Source organism: Cervus canadensis, chromosome 2 (assembly GCF_019320065.1).
Source record: "Cervus canadensis isolate Bull #8, Minnesota chromosome 2, ASM1932006v1, whole genome shotgun sequence".
Classification (NCBI taxonomy): Eukaryota; Metazoa; Chordata; class Mammalia; order Artiodactyla; family Cervidae; genus Cervus; species Cervus canadensis.
In genome coordinates, this window is record NC_057387.1 from 100,774,529 (window position 1) to 100,791,043 (window position 16,515).

A 16,515-nucleotide genomic window follows, 5' to 3' on the forward strand; every position below is an offset into this window, starting at 1 on the left:
AAACCATGAGCATCATGGTAGGAGAAGGCCACTGTATGTCATGTAATCCTGCCTTACAGCTGAGACCTGGGTCGATATTGCCCACCTGCATTCCTATGAAGCCTGAGTCCAAAAGCTACTATAAATTCCTCACATTTACAAAGTGACTCTCATCACAACCTGGTAAGTAAGCAATATCTGCCACTTGGTACTGGAGCCCAGACAGTTTTGTTTTTGTTTTTGTTTTTTGGCCACACCTTGTGGCTTGCGGGATCTTAGTTACCTGAGCAAGGATGGAACCCGTGCCCCCTGCAGTGGAATGGAGTCCACTGGATCACCAGGAACTCCCCGAAACAGGTTTCTTGCTCAAGGTCACAGAACAGAATCCAAATCCCCAAATCAGTCATCTGTCAGGTAAACTTCCCACTCCACCCCTATGACCCCTAGGTCCCCAAACCCAGGGCATAAATAGCTGTTTGATAAAAACAGACTTGTATTACTGGGATAATTTCCTTAAAACTCCATATCGCTCTTTTGGTTACAGTCACTCTGTTCCCACTGAACAGAGTGGCTGTGCTGGATCTTCGTAGCTGCGTTCGGGCTTTCTCTAGTTGCGGCGACCAGGTTCTACTCTTCCTTGCAATACGAGGGCTTCTCATTGTGGTGGCCTCTCATTGCAGTGCATGGGCTCCAGAGTGCGGGCTCAGTAGTAGTGGCACATGGACTTAGTATCAGACCCACGTGCCCTGCATTGGCAGATGGATTCTTAACAACTGGACCAGCAGGGAAGTCCCCATTCTTCTGCTTTTGAGGCCATTTGTTAAGAAATAAGAATATTTGGAGGCACTTCTCTCCCTTTACTAGACCTTGAAAAAATTCAGGAGTCCTCAGTAAAATCATAAGAACTCCTAGGTAAAGCTGATCCTAATGTTGCTTTACAAAGCTTAATTCTCACAATAACCTGGAGGAAAGGATGGTATCAGCCCCATTTCACAGGTGAGCAAATTGGAGCTCAGAGACATTGAAGTCATTTGTCTGAGCCCAGACAGCTAGTACAGACTGCCTGACTTGCCTGACTCTTAAGCTTCAGTTCCTTTGAGTCTGAAACTCTGCTGAGAAAGGAGTGGGAATAAAGCCATCTCCTGGGGGGAAGAAAGGGTGTTTCTGGAATGTGAAGTATTTTAAGCTCCTTCCTAGCTCACTTCTGCAGACTCCTACCTCTATCTTTGTCTGAAAATAGCCAGGAGTTTATTCCTGGATTTCGGAGAAATTTTTCTACAAATTAGGTTTGCCTCTGAATAGTACACCTAAGGGACTACATACCCCTCCCAGAGATGTGGACGTAGATAATAAGGAACAGCTGAGAAGACACACGTGGCATGGAAAAGAAAGGCCATCTGCTCTGTTAGACAATCAAAGGCTAAATGGAGTGCTTAACTCCTGCCCCTACTGGTAGCTATTTTAGGGGGACTGAGACAGGTTGAACTATCTTAGAAGTGCTGAATTTGTCTTAAGTGCCCCTGGAGTCAGGATATTTCAGAATATGCACTTTAGAAGGAGAAGGGATTGGGGGGGGGGCGGTGTGGAGGGGCAGGTGGTGTGGGGAGGTGGGGGATGGGGATGGTTTTGTTGCTCTGGAAGGTGATAGGGAGTGTGAAAGAGGACTCAAAGGATAAGATAACCAGTGGGAGATGACTGGTGACTGGTGACTGGGGAGGGTAAAGTGGAGGTCTCTAAATACGTCAGCTAAAGTTCCATGGGGGTGTGGACATTTCTACTTTAAGCTTAGTGGACAGCTCTTAATGTCTTTATTTAGAACTGCTGCTAAAGGGATCAACTGTATTAAGATTGGGCTTCCCAGGTGGCTCAGTGGGTAAAAAAGTAAAGTGAAAGTGTTAGTCCCTCAGTCGTGTCCTAATCTTTGGGATCCCATGGACTGAAGACCTCCAGGATCCTCTGTCCATGGGATTTTCCAGGCAAGAATACTGGAGTAGGTAGCCAGTCCCTTCTCCGGGGGATCAATAGAATCTGGATCTCCTGCATTGCAGGCAGATTCTTTACCATCTGAGCCACCAGGCCTGCAATGCAGGGGACCCAGGAGACGAGGGTTCCATCCTTGGATTGGGAAAATCCCCTGTAGGAGGGCATGGCAACCCGCCCCAATATTCTTGCCGGGAGAATCCCACAGACAGAGGAGCCTGGTGGGCTACAATTCATAGGGTCAAAAAGAGCTGAACATGACTGAAGCAGCTGAGCATGCACGCACCTGTATTAAGATTGCCATTTTCTTTTGGTGAGTAAATCTAAATATGATCATAAGGTCTCTAATCAGGTGAGTTATTAAACAATTAATACTCAGTGCCAGGGGTCAAGTTGGTGCCCAGGAAGTAACTGTTGAGTCACCTCTAAACTTGTGGGAAGTAGTATGGTTAGGTAACCTCCCACAACCAACAGAGCTCAGTTCCAAATCAAGCTCTCCATTTTCCAGCTTTGTGACCTTGGACAAATTATTAACCTCTCCCAGTCCCAATTTCCACATTTGTAAAACAAATATAAATCATAGCACCTGCTTCTTAGGGTTGTAGTGAGCAATACTAAGTGCTCAGTAAATGATTAGTATTATTTAAACCATTTAACAGAGAAGGCAATGGTAACCCACTCCAGTACTCTTGCCTGGAAAATCCCATGGACGGAGGAGCCTGGTGGGCTGCAGTCCATGGGGTCCCTAGGAGTCGGACACTACAGAGCGACTTCACTTTCACTTTTCACTTTCATGCATTGGAGAAGGAAATGGCAACCCACTCCAGTGTTCTTGCCTGAAGAATCCCAGGGATGGGGGAGGCTGGTGGGCTGCCATCTATGGGGTCGCACAGAGTCGGACACGACTGAAGTGACTTAACAGCAGCAGCAGCAACAGCCAACCGTTTAACAAGCCCCACCTAGAACACCAATTAATCATATTTAAAAGGTGATAGAAGGGATTGGTAAAATAAGAAATCTTCCCAGAAGGAGTACTTAAAATAATCTGGGGTGGATGTATTAATGCCTCAAGATGCAATAAATCATCAGGGAAGGAGTAGCTAGGATCTGGGGAGACTGAGACGAGCAGAGAAGGAAAGAAGGGCAAAGACCTGAGTCTGACTGGTCCACAGCATCCCATGCCCCATGGCAGGCAGGAGGTAGGAGTCTGTGATGCTGTTGCACATATGGGCCCTCCATTTGTCCTTACTGGACACTGCGATGTCTTCAAATTGAGCTGGAGTCAATGACTCCATTCAGTCATTAAATCCTCTAATGTGTATTTTTGTTCAGGCAGTGATCCTCAAACTTGGGTGGGTCTTAAGAATCTGGAGATGGAAATGACAACTCACTCCAGTGGTCTTGCTTGGGAAATTCCATGGACAGAGGCGTCTGGTGGGCTAGTACGGTTCATGGAATTGCAAAAGGGTTGGACACAACTTATCGACTAAACAACAAACAAATCCCTAAAACCTTGATGTAGTAGGTCAGGGCCAGGAATCTACCTTGCTGATAAGCAAGGAGGAAGATGGAATCCTGTGGTCACACTTAGAAAAACATTGGAATAAGGGGTTAGAGCCAGGTCTTGTGGAGATACAAAAATATTCACAGAAGGTGCTATAGATGGCATAGTATAACGGTTAAGAACAGGGACTTGGGGTTACTACTTGTGTGATGTTTGGGCAAATCATTCAATCTCTCCAAGTCCTAGAAGTTTCCTTCTCTAAACTGGATATAATATTAATACCTACCTCATAGGGCTGTTGAAAAGATTAAAAATAAATTACTGTATGTAAGTGCTCAAAATAGTTCCTGCCACATAGTAAGAACGATGATATATGAAGTGATGGTTCCTTATGGAAGTTTCAGTTCAGTTGTTTAGTCATGTTCGATTCTTTGCGACCCCATGGACTGCAGCATGCCAGGCCTCCCTGTCCATCACCAACTCCCAGAGCTTGCTCAAACTCAAGTCTATCAAGTCAGTGATGCCATCCAACCATCTCATCCTCTGTCATTCCCTTCTCTTCCTGCCTTCAATCTTTCCTAGCATCAGGGTCTTTTCCAATGAGTCAGTTCTTCGCATCAGATGGACAAAGCATTGGAGTGTCAGCTTCAGCATCAGTCCTTCCAACGAATATTAAGGACTGGTTTCCTTTAGGATTGACTGGTTGGATCTCCTTGCAGTCCAAAGGACTCTCAAGAGTCTTCTCCAACACCACAGTTCAAAAGCATCAATTCTTCAGTGCTCAGCTTTCTTTATGGTCCAACTCTCATATCCATACCTGACTACTGGAAAAACTGTAGCTTTGACTAGATGGACCTTTGTCAGCAAAGTAATGTCTCTGCGTTTTTTTTTTTTTTCAAATGGAAGTTTATGAGCATGCAAACATGATCACAGAATAAGGCAATATGTGTTTCAAACAAGGGCTGCAAGCCTCAGAAGGGGAAGAGAGCACTTTGGAGTCATCAAGAAAGTTCTTGTTGGAGATATAACTGGAACTACAAGTCCCAGTAGCATTCGGCTAAGTGAAGAGGAGGAAGGTGTTCTAAGCTAAGGGAATAGCTACGGGGAAGAGAGGATTGGGAAAGTTATGTGAAATCTGGGGAGGGGTCTGGTGTGATTTTCAGGCCAGGTGGTCTCATTTTTGTAAAACAAGAGAAGTTGCACTAGATTTCTAAAAGGATCCTTTTACCACAAACATCCTCTGTGTTTCTTTGAAATAGGGAAGTCAACAAAAGAAGCCGATTGTGGTTTGGGACACAATGAGATTGAGGTGCTGGGGTCATTCAAAATAGAGCACCCAACAGGAAGTTGGAAATGTGACATTAAAACTTTGGAAAGGGGGTTGAAATGAAGATACAGGTTTAAGACTCACCAAGATACAAAGATGATGAAGGCCCACAGTGCCAAGTCACAAGAAAGAGAAAGGGCCAGAGAAGCAGAGGAGAGGGCTTGAAGAAGCCATGAAATTAGAACCAGAAAGGACCTCTGATGGCTCTGCATCTTCGGTCTTTTTGCACCTCCCCACTCTGATTTTGCAGCCTTTGGGGATCCCCGGTCATGTGTAGGCTCCCTTGACAATCTGGGAAGGCAGACAGTGAGCTCCTTTTGAGAACAGGAACTTGGGGTTACTACCTATGTGATGTTTGGGCAATCACTCAACCTCCCTGAGTCTTAGAAGTTTCCCTCTTCTGGTGTGCTCTGGAGCAAACTCTATAACACAACATAAATCCTACAACATGGTGAGCTCCACTCTCTTTCCCCTTACTTGTTTTGAGCACTCTGATGCTCCCAGATTTGAACTGGCCAATCACCAAAGGAAACAGTAATGGAAACAGACAACCACCAAACCAATGGAGGGTGTTATAATTACTCACAGGCACTGTACTGGGTTGTATTTTGTCCCCCAACTAAACTCATGCCTATCCAGAGCTGTGAATGTGACCTTATTTGGAAACAGTCTTTACAAATATAATCAAATTAAGGTGAGGTCATATTGGATTAGGACGGCCCTAATCCAATAACTGGGATCCTAAAGAGAGGGAAGTGGGGACAGAGACACACCCACAACAGAGAAGATGGCCATGTGAGACAGGCAGGATTAAGAGTCACACTGCTGAAAACCAAGGAATATAAAGAATTTCCAACAACCACCAGAAGCTAGAAGAGGTAGGGAAGGATTCTTCACTAGAGGGAAGCATGGAGTGTGACCCTACCAATACCTTGATTTTGGGCTCCTGGACTCTAGAACTGGGAGAGAATATATTTCTGTTGTTTTAAGCCATCCGGTTTGCAGTAATTTTTTATGCTAGCCTGAGGAAACAAATACAGGCACCAAGTTCATCATGAAATATTCCTTCAGGAAACATTTTTTTTTTTAATTTAGGATAGGGGTTAGGCTGCAAAGCACTGTATCTTTTAATTTGTGATTTTTTTAAAAAAATATTTTTTTATTTGGCTGTGTTGGATTGTGGTACACGAACTCAGTAGTTGTGGCACATGAGCTTAGTTACCCTTCGGCATGAAGGATCTTAGTTCCCTGCATTGGAAGGCAGTTTCTTAACCACTGGACCACCGGGTAAATACCTAATTTGTGATTTTTTTTTCTTAATATTTATTTGGCTGTGCTGGGTCTCAGTTGTGGCATGTGGGATCTAGCTCCCTGACTAGGGAAGGAAGCTGGGCCCTCTGCATTGGGAGTGGAGTGTCCTAGCCACTGGCCCACCAGGGAAGTCCACTTATTTGTGATTTAAAATAAAATTTTATGGCTGCACCATGTGGCATGTAGGATCTTAGTACCCTGATCGAACCCAGGGTCCTGACAGTGGAGGCATGGTGTCCCAAACACTGAACCACCAGGGAATTTCCAGCACTTTGGATTGTACCAAAAATCTAGTGTTTGTCTTTGAACCAACTTTCTTCTCTTAATTTAGAAACAGATGCTTCAGGCCTTTCATGACACATTCCTCCTCCTGTCATAAATGTCGCAGCATCCATTAGAATTCCAAAAAGTTCAAACTTTCTGGATGCTCCATTTTGAATGATCATTCCACTCTAATGGCTTCTCCCTACCTTTCTTTCTTTAAAAAAAATTTTTTTTAATTGGGTCATTGTCCAGATTTTCCCTCTACCTTTTTGCACTTCTCCTTTTCAGTCATGTTTCCATGCCCACCCCACGTACCGCTCTCAGTTTCCTAAAGGTAAGGTGAGGCAACGTAGATGTTGCCCAGGTTATATCTGGCCTAGGATAGCGCATACACATACACAGGTGGTGACAGTTAGGTGGCAGACTGTGGACTTTCAGAAGGGCAGGCAGGAAGTATTATCCTCCAGGTAATTCGTCTTCGTAGTATCTCATTCCTGCATTTTAGACATGCTCTTCTAGACTGAACCTATCTCAGCATTTTAAGAAATAATTTCATTTATTTTTGGCCGTACCGAGTCTTTGTTGCTGTGCGGGCTTCTCTCTAATAATGGGGAGCAGGGCCTACTCTCTAGCTGCCGTTCTGGGGCTTCTCACTCTGGTGACTTCTGTTGCAGAACGCTGACTCCAGGTGCGTGGCCTTCAGTTGTGGCATGTGGGCTCTAGGGCGCAGGCTCAATAGTCGTGGTGCACAGGCTTAGATGCTCTGTGGCATGTGTGATCTTCCTGTATCAGAGGCTGAACCTGTGTCTCCTGCATTGGCAGGTGAATTCTCTACCACTGAGACACCAGGAAAGCCTGCATTTTTGCCTTTTAAACTAAAAAAAAAATTTTTTTACTCCAAATAGTCTGTAAGCAGTGGAATATATTGAAGACGGGCTTCCGAATCCTCCACCTCTAGATATACACATATATTTTAAGTGAGAGACTGCCTTTCCTCTTGAGCTGTCTTTCTGAATAGGTTGAGCTGCTTCCCATCTGGCCTTATACAAAGCAGAGAGGGGTCAGGGCTAATACCTGGGCATGACTACAAATAGCTTTTCTGACTCCCTTTTGCCGCCTTTTGTTTCTTTATTTCCCTGCAGTGCTCCCATTAGAGGGTGTTGATGGTGCTAGAATCTGCCTGCCAATGCAGGGGACGCAAGAGACACAGGTTTGATCCCTGGGTCTGGAAGATCACCTGAAGTAGGAAATGGCACCCCACTCCAGTATTCCATGGACAGAGGAGCCTGGGAGACCACACAGTTCATGGGGGTCGCAAATAGTTGGACATGTCTGAGCACATTGTTTCTTAGAAATACTTATTAACTCTTGGTCAGAGACTTCAATTTCCCAATTTTTACTTGAACTTGATCTCTCCAATTAGGTTTTCAAGTTACAGGTTATCTTTAAGTAACTATTCTTAGTATAGTTTAGAGTTCAGAAGATCATTAGGGAGACCTAGGTCCAAAAAGTAGCCTAGAGAAATTTAAAAATATGTTCTCCTTCTCCTTTGGTGAGGCTGGCAGAATTAGAATTACAATGAATGGAAATAGTATGATTTTTTTTCCCCTCACTTCTCCTTTCTCCTCAGTTGTTTAGGACTACAGGCTCCATTCTGATTTAGGAGTCAGAATGAAATTCCTGCTCAGTATTTCAGTGATAATTCTCCCCATGGTCTATAGGATCCCTGTTCTCTTTGTTTCTATAGCAACAGTCCTGTGTTGCTTGGTTAGAAGCAATTTTCTACTGCTGTGGTGAAGCCCCATTTTTTCATTCCTTGCTCCCCTGTTGCCTCGGTAACCAGCCTCTCCCTCTTCTGGTCTCTCAGTAGTAAATTCCACTCCCCGCTTCTTCCTCCCTCTCTCTCTCTTTCTCTCACAACAGTCACCTGGTCATGACTCAGACAGTGCTTTCCCATCTGTAAGTGGGCCTCCCCTGTCATGGTTAGATTGTCATCATGATATTAACCTCCCTTTTGCTTTATTTGCATCATTTCTCTGGCCTTCCTTCTTTCTGGTGGTTGTCAAGGTAACTGTACCCTCGGAAAATCTCTAGGCAAAGGCTCTACAGTTAACAACCATCATGTGAGAGTGTCTGCCAATATGTGGCCACACATCTCGATTTTAAAACAAGCCCCAGGCGGGTACCACAAATTGGAGAGAACAAGGCTTTTGATCAAAGCAGGCTGGATTGAGAAGAGGAGGTATAGGGGACCCTGCGACATGTGACTATAAGTCTGAGGCTGGGTTTGCAAGAATAGCCATTATGCCAGTAGTGATCCAAGTGATTGAGTAATGTATTTATTGGCAGTCATTCTAGACAGGTCTATCATATGCTGTAACCATCCAGGGGTGATTCCTCTGGCCCAAGGGTGACATGACCTGAGAGGTAGGCAGAGCCAAGTAGTAATCTCAGGGAGAAAGCAATTAGAACTCTTGAACTTGCTAACAAGGGGTGAGTAGAATAGGTATTTAGGCACTTTCACACATTACTGGAAATTTCTCTACCCTTAGGCTGCTGCTCTTACCTCTTTAGTGAGGCAGATGGGGTGTTACTATTATAATAACACAAAGTGTTCAACAAATGGTGGTTATTTTGTGCCAGGGCATTGTAGCAGGCACTTTTCAGACATTACTTCATTTTCTCCTTATGGCAATCCTGAGAGGTATTTAATGATGAGAAAACTAAGGCTAAGCTAATTGTGTGAAGTCACTCAGCTGATAAGTGGCAGAGTTGGAATTCAAATCCATGTTCATCTGACCAGGTGCCCAGGCAGGGGATCCAACCCCTGCCTCCTGCAGTGGAAGTGTGGAATCTTAACGCCTGAACCACCAGGGAATCCCCCAAAGCCCTTTCTTAAAGGTTGTGGAGTCGCCAGAATTTTGGTTCTCTCTGGACTTGATTTTTCCCCATCCCTACTGTAATCTGAGGGTTGTTACTATATCCTTTCTGCCTTCCTTATTTTCCCTCTGTATGTTGTAGGTTGTTTACTTGCTTAGTTTTCTCTCTGTTCTCACCCTATCTCTTGCATCCTTTCACCAAACAGATGAAAAATTTTGTTTTGCCTTCTGATTGTGTCTGAGTTTGAGTTGTTGGATGAAAACATAACAGCAGCCCTCTTTTCCTGAGAACTGGGAAGATCTGATCCTAGAGAAGGTCACACCTCTGAGCTCACTGGCTGTAGCACTAGGTAGGCAAGCCATTCTCTCTATTAACATATCATTATTGGGTGTCTTTTCGGTATCACGTACTATACTGGATCCCTGGGTCGGGAAGATCCCTTGGAGGATGGCATGACAACCCACTCCAGTATTCTTGCCTAGAGAATCCCATGGACAGAGGAGCCCGGCAGGCTGCAGTTCTTAGGGTTGCAGAGTCGGACACTTCTGAATCGATTTAGCACGCACACAGGCACCCACTGTACTGGAGATACAGTAATGTCCCAGACAGAATCTGTTCCTAGCCTTTACAGAATTAACAGTCTAGAGAGAAAGTCAGACAGTAGAGGTCAAAACATAATTTCATACTATAATTAGGGCTATGAAGAAAAAGAAGTGGGAGCTAGTTAAAAAAAGAATAATAGGTATAAATCTATTTTAGATACGACTGATACGTTCCCATTTAAGAGAGGAGGTAGTTGAGGTTTTCACACTAGCTAGTTGATGGCAGTCACAGCAGGAGCTTCTGAGCTTGGGGACCTCAGTCCCTTGTCTCCTCCTTCCCTCCGCCCTTTCCCTCTAGAGCCCGAGGTCCGCGCAGGCGCACTGACGGTTGCCATGGGGACAGCTGATCCGGCGCAAGCGCAGACGTATCCAAGATGGCGGCAACGGCGGCTGCTAGAGTTGTGTCCGTGGGCCCTGGTCTCCGGGGACTGCAGCGGACACTACCTCTCGTAGTGATTCTCGGGGCCACGGGCACCGGCAAATCCACCCTGGCGTTACAGCTCGGCCAGCGGCTCGGTGGCGAGATCGTCAGCGCTGACTCTATGCAGGTATGACAGTGCGGCTGTCCCCGACCTGGGGAACCGGAGGCCGCGTGCGGGCCTTTGGCCGAGTAGATATCCTGTCGCTTGGTGGAAGTGGGTGAACTCCGAAGCTTGTGGGGCGGAGGGGGCAGAGGAAGGGCACCCATAATTAGTAGGCGCCCACCATACGCCAGACATCGTGCTAACATCTCATTTACTGCTGACGACTTTACTGTCTGGTGTGGTTTATTATTTTTCTTTTACGGATGAGGGAGTTCACCTCGGGAGGCGAAACGACCACCGCCGTGTCACAAAGCGAATATGTGGAGGCGATGGTGTTTGAACCTACAAGGTTGACATGTAGGCGTCCAATACATACCTTTTGATTGAAAATTATTCCAGAGCTTTTGCTGTTTAGAATTTCCATCGAAACCAGGACAAATCATTTACCATCTATGATTGTCTGCTGAGGGAATGGATCGCCGTGGGTAGTCTTGAGACCTGGATTCTCCTCCCTAATCTGCCATCGGCCACGTGACCTAAATAAGGTCGTGATTTGTGCTTCGATTCAGGGTGGGTGACATTTGGGGCAAATCTCTGATGGAGGAATTACGAGTTAAGAGTTTTTACAGAGTAAATGAGATGCTTGGTGTGAAATGCCTGCTGCTGAACCTCAGCAAGGAGGGGCAGTCCTTCTCCCCACTGTACCCCATAAACCTCTGGGGCATGGTCTCCACCCTCATTAGTTCATTTGGGGTGACACGACCATCAGCACGGATCAGGTGATTGGGGTAATTCAACAAATATTTGTTTGCAGCCTCTAATTTGTGTTGACTTTGAGAGACAGGCTTTAGCTCTAATCCCAGCCTTGCCTTTTCTAAGATAAGCAACCTCAGCTTGACCTCTCCATGTCTTTGTTTCTTTTGTAAAATAGGAAGAATAAAATTAGTAATACAATATTATTGTGATGGTTAAACAGATTAAATATGTAAAACACTTAATATAATATGAGTCAGGTAGTAAGTGCTAAAAATATGGTAGGTGCTGTTTTCTGCAAGGCCCTTTTGGGGAGACAAAACTGCAGTGCTTGTTCTCAAGGAGTTTAGTCCAGCTAAATATGAAACAAAGGAAATTTATGCATGTTTGAACTGAGATTTTCATGATGATTTGCAAGGTACAGGAGTGGGAGGTGGAGAGGAGAGAGACTACAAATTTTAGATCTTACGTCCATGGGAAAGTCTAGCAGGTGTGTGGAGAATGCAGCAGGTATGATCCATGTTAGGAATCTTACGCTCAGAGGTTTTCTCTGCCTCGTGGAACCTTTTCCCCTCCATAAGTGTGCATCTTTTACTTTCTTTGTTTAGGTGTTTACTTAGATGTCACCTTATTGAAGCCTTCTTTGACCATCTTACTTATTTTGTTGTTGTTTTTTACCATCTTATTTAAAACAGCACACTGTTGCCCCCTGTTCCCCCTCTTCCTCATATACCACACTTATCAGGAAGCTGTTCTCAATAGAACGTCTTAATTTTACATCTGTTTTTAAGTAAATTGGCAGGTCCTGGCAATAAATGTTGGTAATTGCTCTGTAATAGTGTTATCCATTATTCAGAAATGTTTCTTCACTCATATCTGTGTACCACAAGGTTGAGCTTGCTAGAGGTCTTGCTCGAGGTAGAATAGTTAGACACTTAGACACTTGGTGTCTTGTACAGTGCTGATGATATGGTAGATCTTTAACATTTGATGAAATATTTGTTGGCCTGTCTCATCAAAATCACACATCTTGATCCATTTAGATTCTTCCTGTGATTGTAAGTAACTAGAATATGAGAATTAAATTTCTTTCATCCTTGGGATGCCATGAGGATTTAATTGTGGCATGAAAAACACTTTGAAGATAACTGAGCTTTCTGAACTGGCTATGAAAGAGTTGGTCGCTCAGTCATGATTCTTTGTGATACCATGAACTGTAGCCCGCCAGACTCCTCTGTCCAGGAATTCTCCAGGCAAGAATGCTGGAGTGGGTAGCCATCCCCTTCTCTGGAGGATCTTCCTGACCCTGGGATTGAACCCAGGTCTTCTGTACTGCAGGCAGATTCTTTACAGTCTGAGCCACCAGGGAAGGTTGTGTTTAATTTTGATTAAACCTGGGATATTCATAACATTTCCTCTCATACCTATTGAAAAACTTTGACCTTTGATTTTTACTTTTTGGTTCAATTAATGAAATAAAGTATCTCTGCCCCTTTCACTGTGGGTATACACAGTTCTTCGTTTCTACCATTGCTTACTGTGCCCCTGATGGGGTAGTGCTACTCTGCTTTTTAACCAATAGAATGAGATGAGGCTTTTCAGTGACTTGAACTTGACTCAGAAAATTTCTGTCAAACTTGTAAACAAGTGATACTCTTTTTTTTTTTTTTAAAACATTTATTTTTATTCATTTGGCTGCATAGAGTCTTAGCTGTGGCATGTGGGATCTAGTTCCCTGACCAGGGATCGAACCCAGCCCCCCTGTATCAGAAGCCCAGAGTCTTAGCCATTGGACCACCAGGGAATTCCCTGATACTCTTTTTTTTAGAAGTTAATTTATTTTTAGTTGTACTAGGTCTTCATTGCCTCCCGAGGCCTTTCTCTAGGTGCGGGGAGAAGGGGCTACTCTTTGTTAGGGTGCACTGGCTTCTCGTAGCCGTGGTTTTCTCCTGTTGCAGAGCACAGGCTCTAGGCACGTAGGCTTCAGTAGTTGCAGCATGCAGTTTCAGTAGTTGTGGCTCGCAGTCCCCAGAGCACACAGGCTGGTTGTGGTGCGAGGACTTGGTAGCTGCAGTTCGCGGGCTTGATTGCCCTGGGGCATATGGAATCTTCCTGGGCCAGGGATTGAACCCGTGTCCCCTGCATTGGCAGGCGGATTCTTATCCACTGTGCCACCAGGAAAGTCCCAGTGAGTGATATTCTTAATGTTGGAGTTAACCAGCTTCTTTTCTTTTTTTCATTTTATTTTTTATTAACCAGCTTCTTGAAAGAACAGTTTCAGTTAAATCCACAAGCAGAATCATAACTTAAATTTGTATAGCACTTTTTATAAAATGCTTCTGTATATGCTTTTTTTATCCTCACAATAACCTTGTAAGGTAGATACAATTATCACTTCACAGGTAATGACACACAGGTCTTACAGTAAGTAGCAGACCTGGAATTGGACATAGGTCTCTACATGCTCAGTTCCTTATCTATACACAAAATTGTCATCCCTTTTAGATGAGGCGGGAGCTGTGGGAGTCAGTCATTAGAGAGTACTTCTTAACTTGTATGACACTCATCCTTCATAGGAGTATGTTACATTTTGGTCAAGATATAAAATGTATTTTAGGATTCATATTGTGAATCGTAGTGTGAATTCCTAGTGATTCCTCAGGTTGAGTGTTGAACTAAGTGGTGGCCACATGATGCATTGCTTAGGGGGCTAAAACTTAACTGCAGCTGAGATATAATTTAATGTGAATAATTTGATGGTACCAAAGGCAGAGAATGTTTACTGGAACAGAGAAGAAACGAAGGCCTTGTAGAGCGCTTAGAACTAGCAGTAAACTTACCTGTTACAACAGCCACACAGGCTAAAGGGTGACCAAGTGGAAAGTGCGATAATTAGAAAGTTTTTGCAAGTTTCCAGATTGACCTTTCTAAACCAGCATTTGAATTTTAATCATCTCAGAAGTATACCAGTAACTCAGAAAGGATTGTAAACACTGTCTTAAATCTTAAATTGTCTCACACCTCATACTTCTTGTATCATCCTTTTGTCCTACCTTAATTGTTGGGTCATCCCAAGGCAATCCCAGCAGGGCAGTTCCCATCCAAGGAAAGTACTTGTTTTTGTAAACATTGAAGTGCTCTAAGTATTGAGGTAGCTTCTTTGAGATAAAACCACAGGGTGTTAAGGGTCGTGTCTAGGGTGATAATATTGTTACAGAATGTAGATAATGACTTGCTTTTATAGCCAGGTAACACCTGAGGTCCTGCCTTACCTCTCGCCTCTCATTGGTTTGTTGAGTAGGAAGTCAGACTAACTCTCTGAGGGATTACTTGCTTAGGGACTTCCAGGCTCAACTGTGGACTTTACATGGTAGGTCTGACAAAAGTGGAAAAACAACCTTTGTGCTTAATTTTCTGAGTTTTCCAGACTCCAGTTTCACAAATTGTAGAAGCATACATATTCTCAGCTAGCAGTAGGAGTGTAAACTCAAAGAAGGACAGGTAATACAATCCCAGTTTCCAGGATGGAAAAACTGAGGTGCAGAAAGATTAAAGAGCAGACTAGAGATCACACTACAAGACACTTGCACACCTGGGAATTGGATCTGGATCTTCTAACTCGTGTAGTGTCTGATATATTGCAGGAAGATGATACTGAAGGTCTTCTTTTCAGTCTTTTCTTGGTATGTAAATTTAAGGTACAATGCTTCGCCTTCAGTGACTCGATGAAACATTGTACTGAGAAATTTGAAGGCACTTGTCAAAAGATGTACAGTGGCTGCCTGGAAATACAGACTGCCAACTATATGCCAAGAGAAAATAAACAAAGTGTTCTATTTGGGTTTCTAGAGAGGAAGTATCTCTAATGCCTTATTAGTTCTTCAAGTCCTGTGGAGAAGCAGTAGTCATACATAGGAGCACAGTTCCCTTGTGTTTGCCTAAACCTCCAAGAGGAGAAGCAAGTTATTTTTGGCAGTCTGACTAGTAAGCAGGCTATGTGTCATCTAATAAATGTGGAGTTCTGCATTCTTTGTCTGCTTTGGAACATAATTTAGGAGCAGTGTTTTTTGTTGTTTTTTTTTTAAACCAAAGGACTGCTTGTCTGATAGTGCTCAAGGGAGATCTGGCTTGCATGGGGGAGGGATATGAAAGAAGAGATGGGATAGTGGGTTACAGTGGCTTACTAGGCATGAAAATGAAAGTTACAAAAACCTGTTAACTGAGAGGAATGAGGGCTGCCCAGAGTCTACTTGCCACAACTCACAGAGGCAGTCTTTTAAAGGACTAAGCATGAGAGTGGACCAGAGGAAATACCCAAAATTTTGGCTCATCTAGAAAAAGTGTATATTAATTTCTAGATTTCTGGGTTCGCCTTCATTGTGAGTGAGTTTGGTTTTCGTTTGGCTATCGTATTAAGCATGGGTGGGTTGTACACATATATTTAGTTGGTTTTTTTTTTTTTTTTGCAGCTGTGGGAAGAACTTTAGAGTTAAATCTGCCATGTTATATAAGGAAAGAGAAGTGGCTACTGGCTAAATGGGAAGACATAAGAGAGCACATGTGGGTTGCAGTTTCAGATTTGTGAGGATGAGGTACTGCTCTGATGTTTCAGTGTGGGGGCAGGGTGCTGAAACAGCTCGGCTTCACGAGGGAGTATATATATGAGGGGTGTAAGTTATTTGGGTTACACAAGAGTTCACCTGTGTGCTCTGTATGTACTCTAGTATGGCTTAACCAAATTGGTTGTGGTTTCTTGTGTAGTTTGTTGGATTCTTTAGATAATTTGAATCAGACCAGGTTCCCTTTTTCAGTTTACCCAGAGCTTCTGAGCTGGAACTTCACCACTGCTCCTTCCTCATTATGGCAGCCAGAGTTCAAGCTCTTACCACTGTGCTGTGAATAATAATTATACTGAAAATGATAACAATAATAAAATATATGTCAGGCAGTGTTTTAAAAGTTGGTCATATATTATCTCATTTAATATGCTCACCAAAACCTTAGGTGGTAGACACTATTGATCTCACCCTTAAAAATTGCTTCTTGAACCCTCATCTCTGTGCTATTTTGTGTTTTTTTTCTCCACCTCTTCCTATTTATTTATCCATTCATCTTCCATCCCATTCTTTTCCTGTATACCACTGTATACATTTTATCAGGCAGAGAAGGAAAAAGAATATTCCTGATGAAAGAAGAGCATGAGCAAAGTAAAGGAAGGCAAAAATGCATGGTATGTTTTCAAGGCATGACCAGCAACTGTCATTGGCATAGACACTAGAAGGGTAGTAGTCAGAGGTGAAACTAGGAATACAGACCCTGAGGCCCTTGAGAGGGATGCCATGAGGTTTGGGGTTTTAAACATGGAAGTGATAGTAAATCTATTTCAGAAGG

General features: G+C 43.7%; 1 protein-coding gene across 1 annotated transcript in view; it reads left to right on the top strand.

The window, feature by feature from the left end:
- Positions 1-10,196: 10,196 nt before the first annotated feature.
- Positions 10,197-16,515, top strand: part of TRIT1 (tRNA isopentenyltransferase 1) — a 40,236-nt gene continuing 33,917 nt past the window's right edge. Inside the window, exon 1 of the mRNA XM_043461782.1 lies at positions 10,197-10,395. Within this exon, the coding sequence (XP_043317717.1) occupies positions 10,222-10,395 (174 nt within the window). The 5' untranslated portion in view covers positions 10,197-10,221. The remainder of the gene's footprint in view (positions 10,396-16,515) is intronic.